The 20,273-nt window shown below is 43.9% G+C and overlaps 1 protein-coding gene across 3 annotated transcripts in view; it reads left to right on the forward strand.

Moving 5' to 3' along the window:
- Nucleotides 1-20,273, forward strand: part of PUS7 (pseudouridine synthase 7) — a 238,722-nt gene that overhangs the window by 91,070 nt on the left and 127,379 nt on the right. For all 3 annotated transcript variants that reach the window (XM_082254435.1, XM_082254433.1, XM_082254434.1), the window contains exon 5: nucleotides 3,044-3,188. In XM_082254435.1, the coding sequence (XP_082110561.1) occupies nucleotides 3,044-3,188 (145 nt within the window). The remainder of the gene's footprint in view (nucleotides 1-3,043; nucleotides 3,189-20,273) is intronic.

A 20,273-nucleotide genomic window follows, 5' to 3' on the forward strand; every position in this document is an offset into this window, starting at 1 on the left:
GGTGTTGATGTCATTAGACCACACCCCTTCTCATTACAGAGATGCACATCACCTAATATGCTTAATTGGTGGTAGGCTTTCGAGCCTATACAGCTTGGAGTAAGACAACATGCATAAAGAGGATGATGTGGTCAAAATACTAATTTGCCTAATAATTCTGCACTCCCTGTATATAGGTAGAACCAAGAGAAAATTGGGTATTAGAATTTCTGAGCATATTTATAAAATTACCACTGGCTTCAAAGAACACAGTGTCCCATTGCATTTTAGGGAAAAGCACAGCAGAGACCCCTCAGGGTTAAAATTGTGGGGCATTGAAAAAATGCCAACCAACTGGAGGGGTTGCAACCGAGTAAGAGAACTGTCCAAGAAGGAAACAGAATGGATTTATAAGACTAACTCTTTGAGCTAGATCTAAATTGTTTTTTAAGTAATTATTAATTTAAGGTTTTAATGGACGGTGGACTGTGATATACACTGAAGTGCATTTTATGATGATTGACTGGACATTAACTTGATCTAACATGCCCGCAATCTGCAATTTTGGCCTCTACTGACAACATTTATTCCAAAGACTTGAATCATTATGCCCGCAATCTGCAATTTTAAGCCTCTACTGATAGCATTATTTTAACATTTTAATTGCTATAATGATTTTAATGTTGATATATATATTTTGTATGAGATCCTATTATTGAATCCGCATAAGGATGGATTTTAATATATAGTATCATTTTAATGTATCAGGTAGTTACCAATGGTAACCGTAAATTCACTGTATTTTAGTGGTTTTATTTTGAATCATGATTGCACGATTATCTTGTATGCATCCGGATAGGATCTGGTATGGAATAAACATGGGTAGATTTACTGATTCCACTCCTAAAAATATATTAAATTAGAGGTTGCAATAACATTTTGACCATACGTTAATAGATCGGAAATCGGTTGCCGATTGGATCGGTGGGGTTATTATGACCCGTTCCTGGGGAAGGAGGTCCAAGGGAGGCAAAGGTTTTATACCAGATAAAGGAGAAATGGATCGTACCCATGTTTAAAATACTTTACAATATATGTGACAGTCTTGGATCCTATTAGATAGATTCAAGACACCCATTGTGATTTACATCTGAGCCCATACTCCGCTCGGTAGCGATGAGGTGGCGCCAGAGATGTCCGTCTATAACGGTGACCTATGAAAGTGAAGTGGGAGGTCCTCTGGCTGCATACATTAACCCAGATCTAGCAACGTACGGGCGTCCTCTGAAGTCCCACGTGACGAAACGCGCCAGACGCACGTACATTGCTGCCTTGGAGACGGAGGGAGGTACTAGCTGAAGTTCCGGAACTCGCCGGGTGGCTGAGGAGCGATACATCCCGTAGCAGGGAGACGTCAAGGCTCGCGAGCAGCGGTACCTTCCCAGTCTCATTGACTGTATACTATGCGTTTAAAGGTTTTTTGAAATGTAAGCAGATATATTGAAGGGTGATGGGGAACTTTGCATATTGAATAAAGTTTAAACAATATTACGCTATGTCCCGCTTCCTGTTGTTTGCTTACAAATTCAACTGGATGAGATACAAAGCCTGGTGAATATCCCTGGTGGAAGGATAGACTCTGGAAACGGCAGGCTGATCTGAAGCAAGGGCTCATGCAGCTTATGCATAAAGGCTTGATTTAAAGGGCTATGTGGTGAGTGTCCATTGCATAGGGGAGCACAGTTGGTGTGGTGGAGGCTTTATTACCTTTGTGTGGAAACACTGGTGCATTACATCTGAGGAAGATTTGACAGACTATATGTGGTTCCTGAATATGCGTGGACTTAACAGTTTCTGAGCATTATGAACGGTTTTACATGTTGAATACCTATACTTACATACATTGAGGGTGTGTGTATAAGCGCTGCTGAATGTGGAATATATCGGACTAAGACACACGGATTGGGCTATATTTATACAGTCATATTCTGTATTTTCCATAGGCTATAGTTTAAAGGAAGTAATAGCTGTCTGTGTCTCTGGCTGTGTCTCATAAATAAATACTCGTACCCATTTTAATAATTTACGGAACGATGCAGCTGAGCAGATCTCAGGGTGATCCACTTTAGTCGAGCATTTAGGTCTAAACTCTTTTGCAAAAAGGTACCATAACAGAGCATCCAGTCTACATTACTTCATCAGATAAAGGTATAAATCACCAAATCCATGCATCATGTACAGCATAGGTTCAATAAACAGTTACATAAACTTATCAAAACAATTGGAAATGGTTTTGTGGATTTAACACAGTATCATGAGGTTACAATCAAAGTACATACAGTCATAGGGTAGACGTTCTCCTGGTAAATCCTAGAGTCTACAATAAAGATGGCATGATGCCCCCGAGGTTGTTTGCGTAAGAATAGAGGTACACCAAATGTCACAGATTTTATTGTATTTGAGGACAGCCTCTATTTTGAAATGAAATGACCTTTTCATTTTTACAAAGTTAGCCCCTGATTGGTCGCATCTAGCACAGTTAAAGATGGGGGGGGGGGGGGGTTGATGTGATGGAGAATGTAGAGTTGGGTTAACGTGTAATTAAAGGCAGGTGTAAGGCGCAAGCTTCCTCCCGATCCTCATCCAACAGTGTACAGATTAGGCTTGTCGTAATCAGAAGTGGCCCGTTAGAGTGACACGCGGTGCGTCATTTTTTGGAGGTAAAAGCGCACCGCTTTTAGGTTGCTGATAACGAATAATGGCATTGCAAACGTGTCCTGCATGTTGCCACGATACTGGAATCATGGACAGAATCGAGACTATTCTGCCTGCGATTCAAATCGCCTGTGTGAATGGAGCCAATGTGTGGGAGTTAACATCAGAGATCAGTCCTTTTAGGAACTTGCAATCATTTAGGACTACTTTAAAGCTTAAGTTTGCTTAAAAAAAAAAAAATCAACATAAAGGGGCATTTACTTTCAGTGTGGCGTGTCTCTTGTGCTGCTGTGTGCTAATTAATCAGAAATCGGCACACTTCTTATTATTGTGATTGATTGTATTACAGGTAATTGAAGACACCAAAGAAAAGAGGACAATCATTCATCAAGCTGTGAAAGGCTTGTTTCCTGGACTTGAAACCAAAACAGAAGATCGCGATGGAAAGAAGTATATCATAGCCTACCATGCAGCTGGCAAAAAAGCTTTAGCAAGTAAGATCGTGTCTCAGTAAAACCTTCTGGAGCTAGCAGTGTGCCTGTGCAGTACTGTGTCTTTCTAGTGATAATGTAAATGATTGAATCTATTCATATTTGCAGATGTTTCAAGAAGCTGTATAATGTGGTTTTAACAAGACCTTCTATGTAGGTTTATTCTAACTCTGTTGTGGTGCTTTCAAACTATGCAATTTTAGTTTAGTTTGCTTATATAAGTGCTTCCTGTAAACACGAAAGTAAGGCTGGTTGACTACCAGGTCACCATAAACTAATAAATTGTCCTCGACTTTGAGGTAATGCGTGCACATTTGCAGTAGAGAGGACACTTTGTGCTGTTTGTATATAGAGTTATAGAAAACAGTTTTTTGGGCCTGTTAACCGTATAAGGCCTCATGCACACAGTGCATTACTCTTTTTCCCCTCTGAACACACACAAACTCCTGGCTGTAGAAAAGCTGCTTAGAAAATGTGGCTAAATACACGTATTGTAAAAGCATGTACAGCGTTTTGAGCATTAATGAATTCCATTGGCAAAAATATTTATCTATTCTGGCCATTAGAATGCATTCGCTTTCAAAGTGCTTACACACATTTTTCTGCTCAAAAGCTCCTTTCCAGAACGATCTGGTGATTATTTTTTTTTTTTTTTTTCTTCTTTTTTTTGCAGAGCCTGTAAAAACGCTTTTCTTCTAATACAGCTGTAAATGCCTGTGTGTATGGACATAGAAGTGCTTTTACAGGCTGTAAAAAAAAATTGCCAAATGCCTGTAAAATACTTTAAAAAAAAAAAAACCCTGTGTGCCTGGGCCCTAAAGGTGTAGCAATCAGCAGCATTTATAAATGCATATCTTCATATTTTATTTGCCTTCCTGCTCCATCTACAGTATGTGTCTGTTTAGTAAGGTCTTTGCACAAGATTCCCGCAGCTGACCCTTCAGATTCACATATTTATTAATTGGGTTCAGTTGGAAAAATGTGTAAATCCTAGGAAAGCTGGTTGAATTTTTATGTAAAAAAAATATTTTATAAATTGACCACGTAGGTTGCCAGATAAATACACTTAGTGTCGGTTCACACTATGGCGATCCGACTTCGGGGGCGACTAGTGAAGTCGCCGTGCACCGCGACTTCGGCACGACTTGCACGGACATCACATAACGGAAGTCGCTCCGATGTCTCCCCGAAGTAGTGCAGGAACTATTTTCTAAGTCGGAGTGACTTGAGTCACTCCTATTAGAACGGTTCCCATAGCACTGAATGGACCGCGACTTGTCAGGCAACCAGGTCACCTGACAAGTCGCGGTAGTGTGAACCGGTGTAACGTGAGAATTCCCTACCCTGTGAGAAAAACCTACCCTCGTCACTTCCGGCCAGAAACAGCTGAGCAGAGCAGCAGTGCGCATGCTCACAGCCCCAGATACCTAATGGAAGAACTGAGGAGCTTACTAGTGCGCATGCGTACTAGTATGAAACGATCACGGTGTACCGTGAAATAAACCTACCGACGCGGCGGTTACATAAAACAGCTGTGCTGAAATACGAGTCCTCTCCGCTCCTATCCCTGTCACTTCCCTGCTCTCGGCAAGTAAATATAAAAGCGGCTCTCGGCTCCGTGATTTGTTTTCATACACCCGCCGCCGCCGCTTTAATATTTACTATCCGAGATCAGGGAAGTGACCGGGACAGGAGCGGAGATGACTCGTATTTCAGCACAGCTGTTTTAATGTAACCGCTGCATTAAATACAGTGCCGAGTACCGGAAGTGACGAGGGGTAGGTTTTTCTCACGGGTAGGTAATTCTCACGGAACACCGGGACTAAATGGCATTTCCAAGAGTTGTTTACAAAAAAATGTGATCGGAGTGAAGCTGTTGTAGAACATAGCAAGTCACTAGAAGTGGGGTAGACTGCTCACAAAATGTTGCAGACACTGTTAACCACTTGAAAAGTAAATTCTGGTACGCTAGATGATATGTTACTCTCAAATGTGTGATAAACAATAGGCTAGATCAAAAACCAAAGTACCAATGATCTACAATAAACACCACATATGTGTATATAGTGCCTTACCAAAATTTCCCACAACAATAACGTGCTAAATAATTTAAAATGTGCAAAGATTTCAAGTGAAAATATCTATAGTCCAAAAGAAACACAGGGGGCAAATGTCTGTTAAAAATCCAAATGATAAGTGTAGATAAATTGGAAATGGTGCTTCAGGTGACACACAGATGACAGATCTATTTGTCTGATGTCCCACCACCTGTGCAGGTTTGCTTACCAGCAAATAAGTAATCAGGGCGTAAAGACAGCCACCTCAAGTGTGAACTCCTCGTGTCAGAAAGAGAGGTATATATGTGTTTTCCCACACCTCCTAAAGGAGGTGGGTGGACCTCTTACCAGATAATGAAAAATCTGGGGCCTGTATATATTCCCTATATGGGATTCTCTCCTTCCCCCTCTCGGGGTTGTCTCTGGGGAACTGAAAAGATATGATAGCCCGCAACCCCATTGAAAAGCCACAACATCCAGAACTGTTCCCCAATATGAAAGGTTTCTTTCCTTGCAGGAATTGCAAAATATGTAAAGAAGCCAAGATCATGAGAACCAATAAGTTTAGGTCCACAGTTACAGGGAAAGAGTATCCAATCGGAAATTTTATTTCGTGCCACACCAAAGGCGTAGTATATCTACTCGCATGTAACTGTGGACAACAACATGTTGGCAGAACCATCCGAACAGCCAGCATAAGAATAGGGTAACATTTGACTAATATTCGCAAAGGCTTTGTAGGACATAGCCTGTCTAAACACTTCGCGACACATCATCACAGAGACCCTACCAATTTGGAGATTACAGTCATAGAAAAATACGTCCCACATTGGCGAGGAAGCAATTTAAAAAGATCCATATGCAGAAGAGAAACATTTTGGATATATGAGCTCAAATGTTTCTGTCCCTCAGGACATAACATTGAATGGGATATCAATTCCCACATCAATAATGGCTAAAATGTCCTCCAACATACCTTCCTATTTTAAATTCATTTAAAAATATTTTTAAGATTCCTACTAAATCATATTAATTTACCTAATTTTAACCTCATATCTTATATTTCACATATATGTGAAAGTTATGGTATATTTGCCACATCGTAAGATTGGGACATGTAGAATGGGAGTTTAGCACATGTTTTTTAACACAATGTTCTCGCAATTTATATTCCATGACACCTCGCCTATTAGCACCCCTTAAGTCGCTTAATTTAGGCGGTATGTGAAAGAGATCTTTCCGGTGAACACATTGGATTTTTATGCAAGTTTTCAATTCCATTTTATCTTGTATTTGATTATTATGTTGTTGCTAATTACTGCAGCTTTTTATTGTAATAAATCACTGTGTTGATACAATATGGGATGAAAAGAGGAGCACTTCCGGTGTGTATGCTCACGAACATCCATCAAACTTACCAAACAAGACAGCAATTTTATATTTAAACTCTTCATCTATTTACAACTCTATTTACAACTTATGCGGGAAGAATAGTCTCTGTTATCCTGACTTGAAAATAAAGACTTGAATAAAGACTTGAAAATAAAGAAAGGAAATAGGAGGCTTCAGAGTTGTAGGCTGATCTAATTTCCGGCAATCCTTTGCGCTATCTCGACATCATGCAGGCAGCCGCGGGCTACGAGAATACCAAGGCAGCATTTTTGCAGTGTTCTTGTAAGTGCTTACATTTTTATTCAGTATTGGGGATAATGCACTATTGACCGCCTTTCTGTTTTCACGTGTGAAAATACTGGGAACCTGAACAGCGTAAGACCATAGGAGATCATCAGTACATTCACCCCAGAGACAACCCGGAGAGGAGGAAGGAGAGAATCCCATATAGGGAATATATACAGGCCTGAGATTTTTCGTTATCTGGTAAGAGGTCCACCCACCTCCTTTAGGAGGAGTGGGAAAACACATATATACCTCTTTCTGACACGAGGAGTTCACTATTGAGGTGGCGGTCTTTACGCCCTGGTTACTTATTTACTGGTAAGAAGCAAACCTGCACAGGTGGTGGGACATCAGACAAAAATAGATCGATCATCTGGCTGTCACCTGAAGCACCATTTCCAATTTATCTACACTTATTTGGATTTTTACGGACATTTGTCACCTGTTTCTTTTGGACTATAGATATTTTCACTTGAAATCTTTGCACATTTTGGTTTATTTAGCACATGTTGTTATTGTGGGAAATTTTTGTAATGCATTATATACACTTTTTTTTATGTGGTATTTATTGTAGATCATTGGTACTTTGGTTTTTGATCTAGCCTATTGTTTATCACACATTCGAGAGTGACATATCATCTAGCGCACCACAATTTACTTTTCACTTTATATTTCCAAAATTTGGATCTTTGGTTGCAGCTCACGTTTGTTTATCAGCACACCCTTCACACATTTTCATTTGACTGTTAACCACTTCCTCCCAATGATGTCATATGACCTCCTGGACTTTGAGTGGGGATATCTGAATGATGCCTGCAGGCATCATTCAGATATCATCTTTTGTAGCTGGCGATTCCCTTCACCATGAAAACAATCATTGTGGCAGTTCAGCTGCTTGATCGTTCTTACAGGCTGCGGGAGGAACGTTTTTAAAGTTTTTTTTTTTTTTTTTTTTTTTTTTTTTTTTATTCATTAAATAGTTTTTATTTAAAAAAAAAAAAAAAACCTGTTTGAAAAATTGCTGCACAAATACCGTGTGACATAAAAAGTTGCAACGACCGCTGTTTTATTCCCTAGGGTCTCTGCTAAAAAAACACATCTAATGTTTGGGGTTCTGAGTAATTTTCTAGCAAAAAAAATTGTGATTGTTACATGTAGGAGAGGAGTACCAAAATAGGCCCGGTATGGAAGTGATTAAAATAGTGGAGATTCTATTCTCTCTGCAAAGAGGTTAATTGTAAAAGCAAGTATGAACATTGAAAATTGAAAAAAGTATTCTCCAAAGGGCTCTTTCACACGGAGAGGACTGCATTGCGATCCGCTTCGGCACTTTTTTTTTTTTTCGCGTAGCGGATGACATTTGTGTCATCCGCTCTGTATGTCCGCATATCATCCCATCCGTTTGTGGATGATATACAGACATAATGTATGTCTATGGTCTTTGCGGATGTCAGCGGATGACACCGCTGACATCCGATTTTGCATCCGTTCCGTTTTTTACACGGAACAAAAATAGGGTTCTGTTTCGTTCCAAAAAACGGAACAGAACTTAAAGGACGAAAATCGGATGTCAGCGGATGGTCATCCGCTGACATCCGCAATGCCATTGACATACATTATGTCTGTATATCATCCGCAAAAAAATAGGATGATATACGGACATGCGGAACGCCCGTGTGAAAGGGCCCTAACAGTTTGTGTTTAATACATTTAATGATATTATTTACTACATGAATGCCTGCTTTATTTTAGATGCCACTACTTTTGTCCACATATCAATGCAGGCTAAGCTGTACTCCAGAAGTCATAATGACAGCAGTTGCAGAAACTTTTTTTTTTTTTTTTCTTTCCAATTCAAATACCTTTTATTTAAAATTTCCTTGTACAAAAAAAATAATGAAAAAGGATGAGATTGGTAATAATGACAATTAACGTCTTGACGTGACATATTATTAAACCAATGCAAAGGAAAAAAAATTTGGGGATGGGGAGTAAAGTATCGCCATTTCTTCAGGAGGAAAGAGGCAAGTAGGAAGTGGGGGGATGGAGTACAAATACCAATATGAGAAACAAAAACTAGGAGGCAGGCACCCAGTCCTGCTATTGGGGGATTTTAAAGGCACTCACATGGATACAAATCATTAAAAATTCAATTTATTAAACGTATAAATACACAAACATACTTGACATAAATATGACTATAACCATCAACACATCAGTATACTGTGTTGATTACATATAAAACGGCATGTTCAAAACCTCTACATATGGTCTTCACATGAGGTATTGGTACGGCATAGTGGTCGATGTGTTTTGCTTCGTGCTTCCTCAAGACCAGCCACAACAATGCCATATATGTATCTAATTGCAAAACAACTATCACTGTTAGTTGTACTTTGCAAATTTTTTTATTACATGCATTTCTATTTCATAATACAACATATTGAATTAGCAGATCATCAGTCACATACCACACAGACCCATTCCAGTAAAACGCCTGGGGGGAGGGGGGGGGGGGGCACAGGGGACAGTAGGCTGCAATGCTCAGACAGGAGTACACTTTAAGGCTATATGTGAAGATTTATAGCAAAAATGACCATAGTCTCAAATCCACCTTAGGTTGGTGTTCACAAACTTCATAAAAGCAGTAATGGGAAAATATATTTATGCAGCTTGGATATGAGCTTATTCCATCTGTATAGAAAGAAGACAGGTATCCCATCAATTGCAGCAGAGATGTAAGAAGGAGTTCTAGTTGTTTGCATAGTTATAACCAGAATTACATACCCATGTCTACATTAGCAAGGATGAGACATTTCGCTGGTATGTAGAGATCTCCAAATGGGGTATAGTCACAGTGCCCACCTCCCTGTATATTTTAACCACTTTAAGACTGGAAGGATTTGCCACCTTCCTGACCAGGCCCTATTTTACGATTCAGCACTGCCTTATTTTAACGGACAATTGCGTGGTCGTGCGACGCTGTACCCAAATAAAATTGATGTCCTTTTTTCCCCACAAATAGAGCTTTCTTTTGATGGTATTTGATCACCTGTGGAGTTTTTATTTTTTGCGCTATAAACAAAAAAAGAGCGACAATTTTGAAAAAAATATATATATTTTTCACATTCTGCTATGACCTTTTCAAAAAAAAATTTAAAAATCAACATTTTTTTAACATTTTAGGCCAATTTGTTTTCTGCTACATATTTTTGGTAAAAAAAATCGCAATAAGCGTATTTAGATTGGTTTGCGTGCGTATAAGTTATCGCGTATAAAAATGACATAAATCTTTCCTGTAGTTAGTATTTTTTTAAACTAGTAATGGCAGCAATTTGCAATTTTTTGCAGGACTGCAACATTGCGGCAGACAGATCAGACCCCTGACTGACATTTTTGACACTTTTGGGGGGGACGAGTGACATTACTAGTGCTAAAAATATGCACTGTTATAACTGTGGGGGGGGCATGGCTTCTGAAATGACTATAGAGACATGTGATCCTATATAGAAGGATCACATGGGCTCTATGATCATTTCAGGGAGGGGCTCTATGATCATTTCAGGGAGAACGGTCAGCTGTGTTTACAAACATTCTTCTCTCTCAGCGGGGAACGATCGCGGGTGTCAGGCGGCAATCGAAGCTGCCTGCCCGCTGCATCGGCTTCCCCACTGACGTGTGGGAACGTGCTTGCCCCCTAGCCTCCTAAGAGCGAGCGCCGCCTCGGAGCGGCTGCCTGCCGCAGTACATCTGCAGCTGGCGGTCGTAAAGAGGTTAATCTCTGATTAGATGTATATCTGAAAATTATAGGCCGATTAATATTCTGTGAAAGTGTATAGCCTAAAAATGGGGGCTACCTATAGCGCTTGCTAATTGTGTAAACATATGCTACCAAAGTGCAAAAAATAAATCCATACAAATTATAGTAAATTAATAAATACATACGATGCATAAATAAATAGATAAATATCTTCATAAATGAGATTCAGTACAGTGTGAATACAATTAATAAAATGAATAAAGTGAGGGACGTGCTATGTGCTTTTTGTCCCAATAAGTGCTCAAAAAAGTTCATATATAGTCAATAAGAAGTCTATAGTGACTTTTGTGTAAACCGTTCAGGGTTGCTTTAGTGAAAATTGCAAGTGCTCTGTGCCCGACTTCCAAATGGTCTTAGGATGACGCTCGATTTCCACCGTGAAGAGTAACAGAAATGCTCACTCACCAGAGGGAATGGGTCTTAAATGCCTTATGGCACTAAGACCAGACAGCGCTTGTTTGGCCACCTGGGCCAGGTATACACGATAATATTCTGTAGTGATCTTACCTCCAATCTGCCAAGCGTTACACCTAGCAGATAACTGAGCCAGCAGCCTTTATCCCCCACGTTGCCGCCGACGCCGCCCAGCTGTCACCGGTGTGTAACGTCACTGCTAACACATGCGCCCCGCCACTGCGCATGTGCGAACGCAGCCGATTGCAGAGGGGCACGTGAGATCACATTACCTCCTTCTTCCACCCACAGAAGGGCAGAACAAGTGAGCGATCATAGCGATCGATACAATGCCTATCGATCCCTGAGGGGGATGGTACAGGGAGCATGTGTCCGCCCATCAGACATCCGGGCCGTATCTGCACGCACATGAAGGATGATATTGCCAATACAATGAATTATAACAAACAAATCAACCAAATACTTAGTGACAAAATATAAATACAAAAACATTCTTATTGCATTTTATAGTGAACTATCAACCAATGATTTCCTAACCAATGTATACACAGACTCAATTAGAGTATATATCCAGGTGTTTCCTAATATCAATACTGCTATAGATTAAGGAATATTGAACACTCAATTGTCCAGAATATTGCAGTAAAGTGTCGAAGTTTGACAGATCTGCAGCCAAGGAAAACCCATGTATCAGATATATGGGATCATCATAGAAATGGTTTGGAGCTTCTGGACCTGTATGCGTTGTCAATTAAAGGACTGAAGTAGATTCAGTTTGTTTTGGTTCTCTTTTCTTGTATAGGACTTTGCCCCTGGTAAATTGTTTAGCTTTATTAAAGGCTTTAGACATTTACGCGAGTATACCCTTAATAGTAGTCTCTCCTTTAATTCATTAGCTTGTTTAAGAAATTCTATATCATTCGAACATATTCAACAAAGTCTCCAGTATTGACTATATGGGATGCTGCATAATAGATGTTTCGGATGGAAACTATCGGCGTGCAAAAATGTATTGCTGGCTGTAGGTTTCCTGTACAAATTGGTTTCTATATAGCCCTCTTCCTATCTCATAACCTGGACGTCCAAGAACGTAATCATGGTCCAGTCATATTGCAAGCTAAACTTGAGATTCAAGTCGTTCTCCTGCAAGGTGTGAATGAACTCATCCAAGTGAGGGATGGTACCAGTCCAGAACAGCAGCACATCGTCTATATAGCGATACCAAAGTAAAATAGTCCATAAATTTACAAAATTTCTCTTCCGAAAAACTGACCGCTCCCATTCCCCCAGGTACAGGTTAGCATAGCTGGGCGCACAAGATGTGCCCATAGCCACTCCCTGCACCTGGAGGTAATGGGAGCCGTCAAAGACAAATGTGTTGCTTTTGAACATGTGCTCAAGTAGGGACAAGATTGACGTTCTTGTAAGAACTTCCTAATCACCTGCAGATCATTGTCGTGTGGGATACTACTGTATAGGGCCTCAATGTCTATAGCTACCATAATTGTACCAGGGGTGTCATAATCCCCTCTAGTCTTTGGAGAAGATCCGAGATATCCTTGATGTACGAAGGTAAGGATGTAATGTGAGGACATAGGCAGTTATCAATAAGATGACTAGCCATTTCTGTATGAGATCCGATGCCCGATATTATGGGTCTTCCAGGATGATTTTTGTTAGTTTCTGGCAGGGCATAGATTAGAAGGTAGGTACCTTAGAATGTTTAACCATTTTAACAAACTTTGTTGCAGATTCCTACCTTTTTGTTATTCTGAAGAAATCTGTTTGTTTCTTTGTGCCTATGTGCTGAGTGGGTCAAATGGGGAGTGGTTTCATAATTTTCTATCAGCTGTGGCAGCTGAAGGGCTCTAATGAGCAAAGCTGCTGGGCCTGCATCCCTTTTAGACATGTTCCTATTGGGAGTATCTCGCCAAAAATGACATTTCTCTTACGTCCTCTGACAGTCGCTGCCCGTTCAGTTAGCCTTTACGAGTGGGTAATGCGCGCCTCTGCAGGAGTAGGCTAGGCAGTGAAAAGGTTATCAAACAAAACCTTTTACACATAACACACCTCTAGGGGGCTGTTCCTCAGCTATTACCCATCAGCCACTAGGAGCTGCTCTTCAGTTTTCTGCTGCCTAGCGTAGGAGTAGGACATAGGCTTACCTGCTGGGACCTATGTCTCAGTTTTTTTTCTTTCTTTGCAAAAAGTTTTTTCTTTTTATTTCTTTCCTCACTTACTTTTGCTTGTTAGTCAGAAGGATCCCTGGAGGACTACAAGCGACAGCAGAGCTGGGCCTCACACTGGATAAAATAGATCCTTATGGAGTCCCAGCCTGCCAACGAGCATCGCAACGACAGTGCCCCTGAGGACAGGAGCGAGCCTGCAGAGAATCCCTCTTCGGCGGGATGTCTCTACTCCGTGTTCCGTGTCAGAGAGAAGCCCGCAATCCGGGGAATGGTGAGTGATACTACCCCCATGTCCCCGGGACAGTTATATGGGGCTCGTGGGCCCTCTCCTAGGGGAAGGCAGAAAAAAAACGTGGTCTCTATAGTATCCCCCTCCCTGGCCGTTTTGGGTGGTCCCTGCCCCTGCTGGGGGCGCTGAGCGATGCACACTGCCTGGATGGGGGGGGTGTGGGGGCTTGTATGTCTGGGGGGTGCCTCTGAGGTGTCCCCGCGGTGACCAGGTCCCTGGGTTTGTGCTAATTTGGCGCCATTCGCTCGGCCGCCATTTTGGGTGAGGGCATGCTATCTGGCCTCATGGTATGGGCAGCAGCCATTTTCTCACTGTGGGCGCCAGTTTGGGCGCTATCTTGGTTGTGGGCGGCTGCCTAGTAATGGCGGCAGCCATTTTGTGAGTGCTTCCTCCCATTTACTTTCAGGGCATGAATTTGACTCTAGTGTGGGCGGTCGCTTCTCCCTTCACTACGGCAGCGTGTGAGAGGTGATAGCGTATACTGTCACTGTGGGGCTGATTTTTTGGGGGTTTTTTTCCTGCAAAACGGCTTTCTCTGTTGCTTTAGTAGTTTTAAAGGGGTCTCCACTGGCGGTGTAGACTTGCGGTGTGCACCTCGGGAATCGACGATTTTAAAGGGCCGGTGTCCTAAATAATTTTTTTAATGCAATATGAAGTCCCATGATAGCAAACTCCCCACAGACCTGGTTGGTGCTTCAGGAATCCCTGAATCCTCTTCCATGGCCTTCTTATCTGCTGCACTGGCAACTTTGGCATCCAGGATGGTCTTCTGCTGTCTAAATGCACTCCAAAAACGGCCGATACCCTCTGTTTTTCTGACTCAGAGCCTGCTTTGGTTGCCACAGACAATGTCCCCCCTGAGGGGTCCCAGTCCTCACATTCAGATGGGATGGAGGAGGGGTCCTTCTCCACTGCGGTGCGGGAACGCGCTATAGTGGTTGCACTTCTTAGCTCCATCAGGGAGACTTGAAATATTGCTGCTGTGCCCACCCAGTCAGGTTGGCTGACTTCATTCGGGTCCCGCTACACGCCCAGGAGTCGGGTCAGGTTTTTTTCCTGCCCCAAGGAGTTTTCACGTAACCGTGAACGACATATGGCGTTGCATCACGCATATGCTGGCGATGTCTAAGCAGTTTAATCACCGTTGTCCCTTGGCGGATGCTGTGGGTAATTGTTGGACGGTGTCACCGATGGTGGACTGCACTGTTTCTGGGTTAAATGCATCCACGTGGGTGCCCGTGGAGGACTCCCCGGTGTTCACGGATCCGGCGGATAGGCGCGTGGTGCCGCTTTCCCGCCACGTGTTTGGTGGTAGGCTCCCTGCTCAAACCTAGGTTTGCTTCGGTGATGGTTTTCTCAAGCTGTCATGGAATGGTCCAGGGTGCTTAGGCGCGCCTTTGTGGCTCCGGCGGTCTCTCTGACTGCCCTTGGCCTGGTGACTCAAATGGCCCAGGCCGTGGTATACCTTTGTGCTGCAGCCTTGGAGCTAGACTCTTCTGATCGCTCGGTTTCTGCGCTTAGGGTGCGATCTGACGCTTTTTTGTGGCTGGATGTTGGTCGGCTGACCGCGCTTCCTAAAAATCTGTGTCTGTCCCTTTTATGGGTATTTAGCTTCTTGGGAATGCCTTGGATGCGTTGCTCACAGGTCTTACGGGTGGTGCGGGTACCCTTTAGCCCCACATCTCTAAAGGTGATATCTCCCCACGCCAAGCGGGATCCTTCCTTCACTTCGGGGGTCCCTTCGTGCCTTAGAGGCACTAGAAAGAGGTAACTCCTTCAAGGCCTCAGGAAGCCATGGCCGGTCAAGCCAGTTCGGCTGCCTGGTGCTCCTACCGCCTGACTGACGCCCTCACCCTTTTTGGGGTTGGGGGGCCGTCTGCATTACTTTTCAGGAACCCTGGTTGTCCCTAATACAGGATGGGTGGGTTCACAAACTGCTTCATTCAGGGCCCCAAACAGGTTTCCTTTTGTCAAATCTCAATCTATTTCATGATCAATTCCATGATCTCATGGGAGGCGGTGCGAGAGCTTCTCGCCCTAGGAGTCATTGTGCCAGTTCCTCAGCGGGACAGGTTTCACAGGTTATATTGCAACCTGTTCACGGTTCCCAGTTGAGAGGGAAAAAGTGAGTCCATTTCTCGACCTCAAGTCTCTTAACCGCTTTGTGCGGGTGCAAAGGTTCCAGATGGCATCCAACCCGGTCGGTGAGGGCATAGTTGAGTCCAGGGGGCTTCTGGTCTCCATCAACTAAAAGAGTGCGTGTTTGCACATCCCTATCTATGGAGGTCCTCAGCGGTATCTCTGCTTCGCAGTGGCAGAGGAGCATTTTCTTTTTGTGGCATTACCCTTTGGTCTCACTTCGGCTCTCAGGGTAATCACCAAGGTTTTGGCTCCGGTGCTGGCTTTGCTGCGCGTGAAGGGGATTACGATCCTCGGTTTTCTGGTCGACCTCTTGTTGTGGACGGGCTTATGTGCTGCGCTGTCAAGCGATCTACAGGTCGGGTTTCAGGCGCTCCAGGAGTTCGGGTGGACCATCCACTTTCAGGTGTCGGCACTGACCCGTCAGTTTGACTCGGTTGCCTGGGGTTGGTCCTGGACTCTGCTTACGCAATGTTTTTTCTCCCAGGGTAGGAAAATTTCTGACCCTGCGGGGCGGGATTGGGTCCTTCAGGGACGCCTGTCTCTCCTCTCTACGGGCCTGCGGGTGGTCCCCGGGTCTGCTGGTTTCGGCCTTCAAAATCATTCTGCTTGCTCAGTTCCCAACGAGATCTCTGTCAGGAGAGGTTCTTCCCTGGTGGGACAAAAAAGTCGTTGGACAAGAGGATATCTTCGAGCCCCCTCACGAGGGTGGTCTTTTCGGGGTGGCTCCTGTCACCCGCTCTGGCGCAAGGCAAATCTTTTCTGCCTATGCTGGGGACAGTGATTACCATGGCTGCCAGCCTGTCGGACTGGGGTGGATTTCTGGGCACGCTTTGTGCCCAGGGGACGTGGTCGGCAGAGGGATCCTTCTTGCCGATATCATCTTGGAGCTCCGAGCAATCAAGTTCTTCTTGTTCCCTTGGACGACTCGGATCAGAGTCGCTCGGTTCATGTTTCACTCGGACAACGCCATGGCAGAGGCTTACGTCATTCGCCAAAGGGGGCACCGTGGGTTCCCGGGCAGCCCAGGCGGTGGAGTATGTCCTGTCTTGGGCCGAGTTGCGCTTTCCAGCGTTTCGGCTGTTCACGTTCCGGGAATGGTGCACTGGCAGATGGGACTGTCTTCGTCGCCAGTCCATGGACCAGGGGGAATGGTCCCTGCATCCGGGGGTGTTTCGCCTCCTGTGTGCCCAATGGGGGTCTCTTGACGTGGTATTGTTTGTGTCCCATCTTAACATGGAGGTGGGAAGGTTCGTGGCCAGAACCTGCGGTGCTCTGGCAGTCGCCACGGACGCGTTGGTGGTGCCCTGGCACCAGTATCGGCCTTCCCTCCGATTCGACCGCTGTTCAGGTTCAAGTATATCTGGTGGCCCCAGACTGGCCTTGTCGGTCTTGGTCTTGGTATGCAGACCTTGGGCGGATGGTTGTCGAGCCCTCCTTACTGCTTCCACTGTGAGACATTCTACTGTCTCCGGAGCCTATATTCCGTCCTGTTGTACGGTCTCTGGCCTTGACGGTATGGCTGTTAAAAGCCAAGTTTTCGAGAGGATAGGGCCGCTCAGATGCTGTTGTTCCTGCCTTACTGAAGGCTTGGATAGCTAACTCCAGGAAGATTTACCATCATACCTGGAGGGCGTATATTGCCTGATGTGAGTCGCAAGGGTTTCATCCACGCTCCTTTTCGGTATCAAGGGTTTTGGCCTTTCTGCAGGAAGGTGTGGATCAGCGATTGGCGCTGGGCACGGTCGTGGGTCAGTTGTCAGCCTTTACTGGTTTTCTTCCAGCGTCCCTTGGCGACTAACTCCTTACTTCACACCTTTATTCAAGGGTGCGTCTGGCTCCCCCGCGGAAGGCTCCCTTGCTTCCGTGGGCACTGACTTTGGTTTTTTTTGTCTGTTTTTCTTACAACGGCCTCCCTTTGAGGACATTCGAGAACCAGCTCTGCCTGTGTTGTTCCAGAAAGTTGCCTTTCTGGTGTCTGTTGCCTCTGGTCGCAGAGTGTCGGTATTGGCGGCTCGGTCTTGCCGGTCACTTTCTTTGGTCGGTTGTAGGGTTAACGTTGTCCGGCGACCCACTCAGTCTTCCTGCGGCGGTGTCTGCTATGCACCTCATCGTTGTTGCTTCCGCCTTGGGCGTAGCCCAAGTGTCCCAAGGACTGTGTTCCTTGCATGTGGTCCAGGCGGTCAGGTTTTTGCCCGTCTGCCACTGAGTCTTTTGGGAAGTCTGATTCCCAGTTTGTCCTTCTGAGGGCCCTCTGAAGCGTTCGGCTGCGTCAGCTGCAGTTTCTTCCGGTTTGGATCGGATGGACTTTGGTTTTGGGCTTCTTCACTATAGGCTCCGGTGTCCCCCTTTTTCCTGTAAGGGCACATTCTACTAGAGCCATCATTGCCTCTTGGTCTTTCTGCTATCAGGCTTCCTGTGGCTGAGGTGTGCGTAGCGGCGAGATGGTCGTCTATGCGCACTTTGACAAAATCCTCCTGATGCAATGTACTGGCATCCTAGGATGCTTCCTTTGGCCGCAGAGTTTTGTGTGCGGCGGTTGTTTTGCAGAGACTTGTGTTTGTCTCTTCTTGGGGTTTTTTTGTCCAGGGTTGTCTCCTGTTGAGCTTTTGTTGCCCTGTTGGCTCAGTTTTTTCGACTCTGGCCTGGTTGCACCTTGCCTTTTTTCTTGGTTGCGTCTTCCCACCCCTCACACCTGCACTGCTTTGGGACATCCCACTCGTGAAGGCTAACTGAACGGGCGGCGACTGCCAGAGGACGTAAGAGAAAATGGAAGTCGCCGTCCCCGCCCCTCTTCTTTTTGAGGTTGATAGTATTCATATACTGCTCGCTACAAAACTGAAGAGCAGCTCCTAGTGGCTGATGGGTAATAGCTTTTGTTAACTTTTTCACTGCCTAGCCTACTCCTGCAGAGAGGCGCATTACCCACTAGTGAAGGCTAACTGAACGGGCAGCGACTGTCAGAGGACTCCGAGAAAAAAATTATACTGTGTTAATACAAAAATTCAAATTTTTTTGCAAGGGATGCCAGAAATCTGACTTGTATCTTAGTGCAAACTTCTGGGAAAATTGGTGAGCCAGTCACACAAGCAGGAAAGGTTTCTGGGGTGAGGTCAGTACACATTCTGTCTACAGAATAGCTCCAGGTAGCCATATTGCATTGCATTTTCAGAAAATAACAGCTGCAGATTGAAAAGGAAAGTTAATTTTTAATAACATTCAATTACAATATTTGTGTCGCAATTGTATACACAATTTTTTGTTTTTCTTTATTTGCTTTTTTTTTTCACCCCACAAAAGTGGAGTTACCCTTTAAGTGTTCTTATTGTGATAGAGCACATAATAAATCTGAATCTCTATTGGCACGCCAGCAAGTCCATAATGTGCGGGTCTTTTTAAGTTGCTGTCTGCAGCCAGGAGTGTCTTCTTTGTCATGGTTTTATTGAGAATCTAGGTCAACTCTGGGAAAATCATTCTATGCATTAGGATAAAAAAACCTTCTGTTAGTAGCAGCCGCCCCAGCACCCCCTAATACATACCTAAACCCCATCTCTATTCAGCGATGTCCATGAGTCCCTTGGCCATCCGGGCTCTCCCTCCTGATTGGCTGAGATACAGCAGCGGCACAATCGGCTCCTACTGCTGTCAATCAGTCAGTTGGCTAACCAGGAGAGAGGGGGGCAGGGCCAAATGGCAGCTCTGTCTGAATGGACACAGGGAGCTTCAGCTGGGGCTTGGGTTATCCCATAGCAAGCTACTTGCTGTGGGGGCACTCACAGGAGGGAGGGGCTAGGAGCAGGAAAGAGGGACCCGAGAAGAGGAGGATCCAGGCTGTCTTGAGCAAAACCAACTGCACAGAGAAGGTAAGTAACATGTTTGTTGTTTGTAAAGTCTCTTGTTTTTTTTTTTTTTTTTTTTTTTTTAATCACTTTAAGCTCTACAGGAGTACTGTACCATAGGGAAATGATCATGTTGTTTTTTTTTTTTTTTTCCCTGAAAGTAAGATGACCTGGACAATTTATGCCTAAAAATAAAATATGAACCTCTTGTAGCACTGTATTTGTGTATATCCTAATAAAATGTCCATCGTGCTGGAAAATGAGTGCAAATAACTCTTCAACTTATTATGTAACATCGGTTCATTCCATATGCCAGTGCCTCTATTTTCTTCAATTGCGTTTATTAGGAAATGGACAAATACCACTCTACACAGAGTATGAGTTTTGAGTGTGTGTGTGTATATGTGTATATATATATATATATATATATGTGCCTTGCGAAAGTATTCGGCCCCCTTGATCTCCACATACATACACACAGTGGGAGCTGTGGTGTACAATTTTGTACAAAATAGAGGGAGGGATTGCTTTGAAGTTTTAGCGTGTGTATATAGTGGACAATTTGTGTAAAAAAATAAATAAATAAAAATAAATTTCCAATCAGTAGAAGCTGAGTTATTCAAATATTCCTATTTTGAATTCGAGGTCTGTCTATGGATAGCCC

Source organism: Pelophylax lessonae (genome assembly GCF_965119305.1).
Source record: "Pelophylax lessonae genome assembly, chromosome: 4".
NCBI classification, from domain to species: domain Eukaryota; kingdom Metazoa; phylum Chordata; class Amphibia; order Anura; family Ranidae; genus Pelophylax; species Pelophylax lessonae.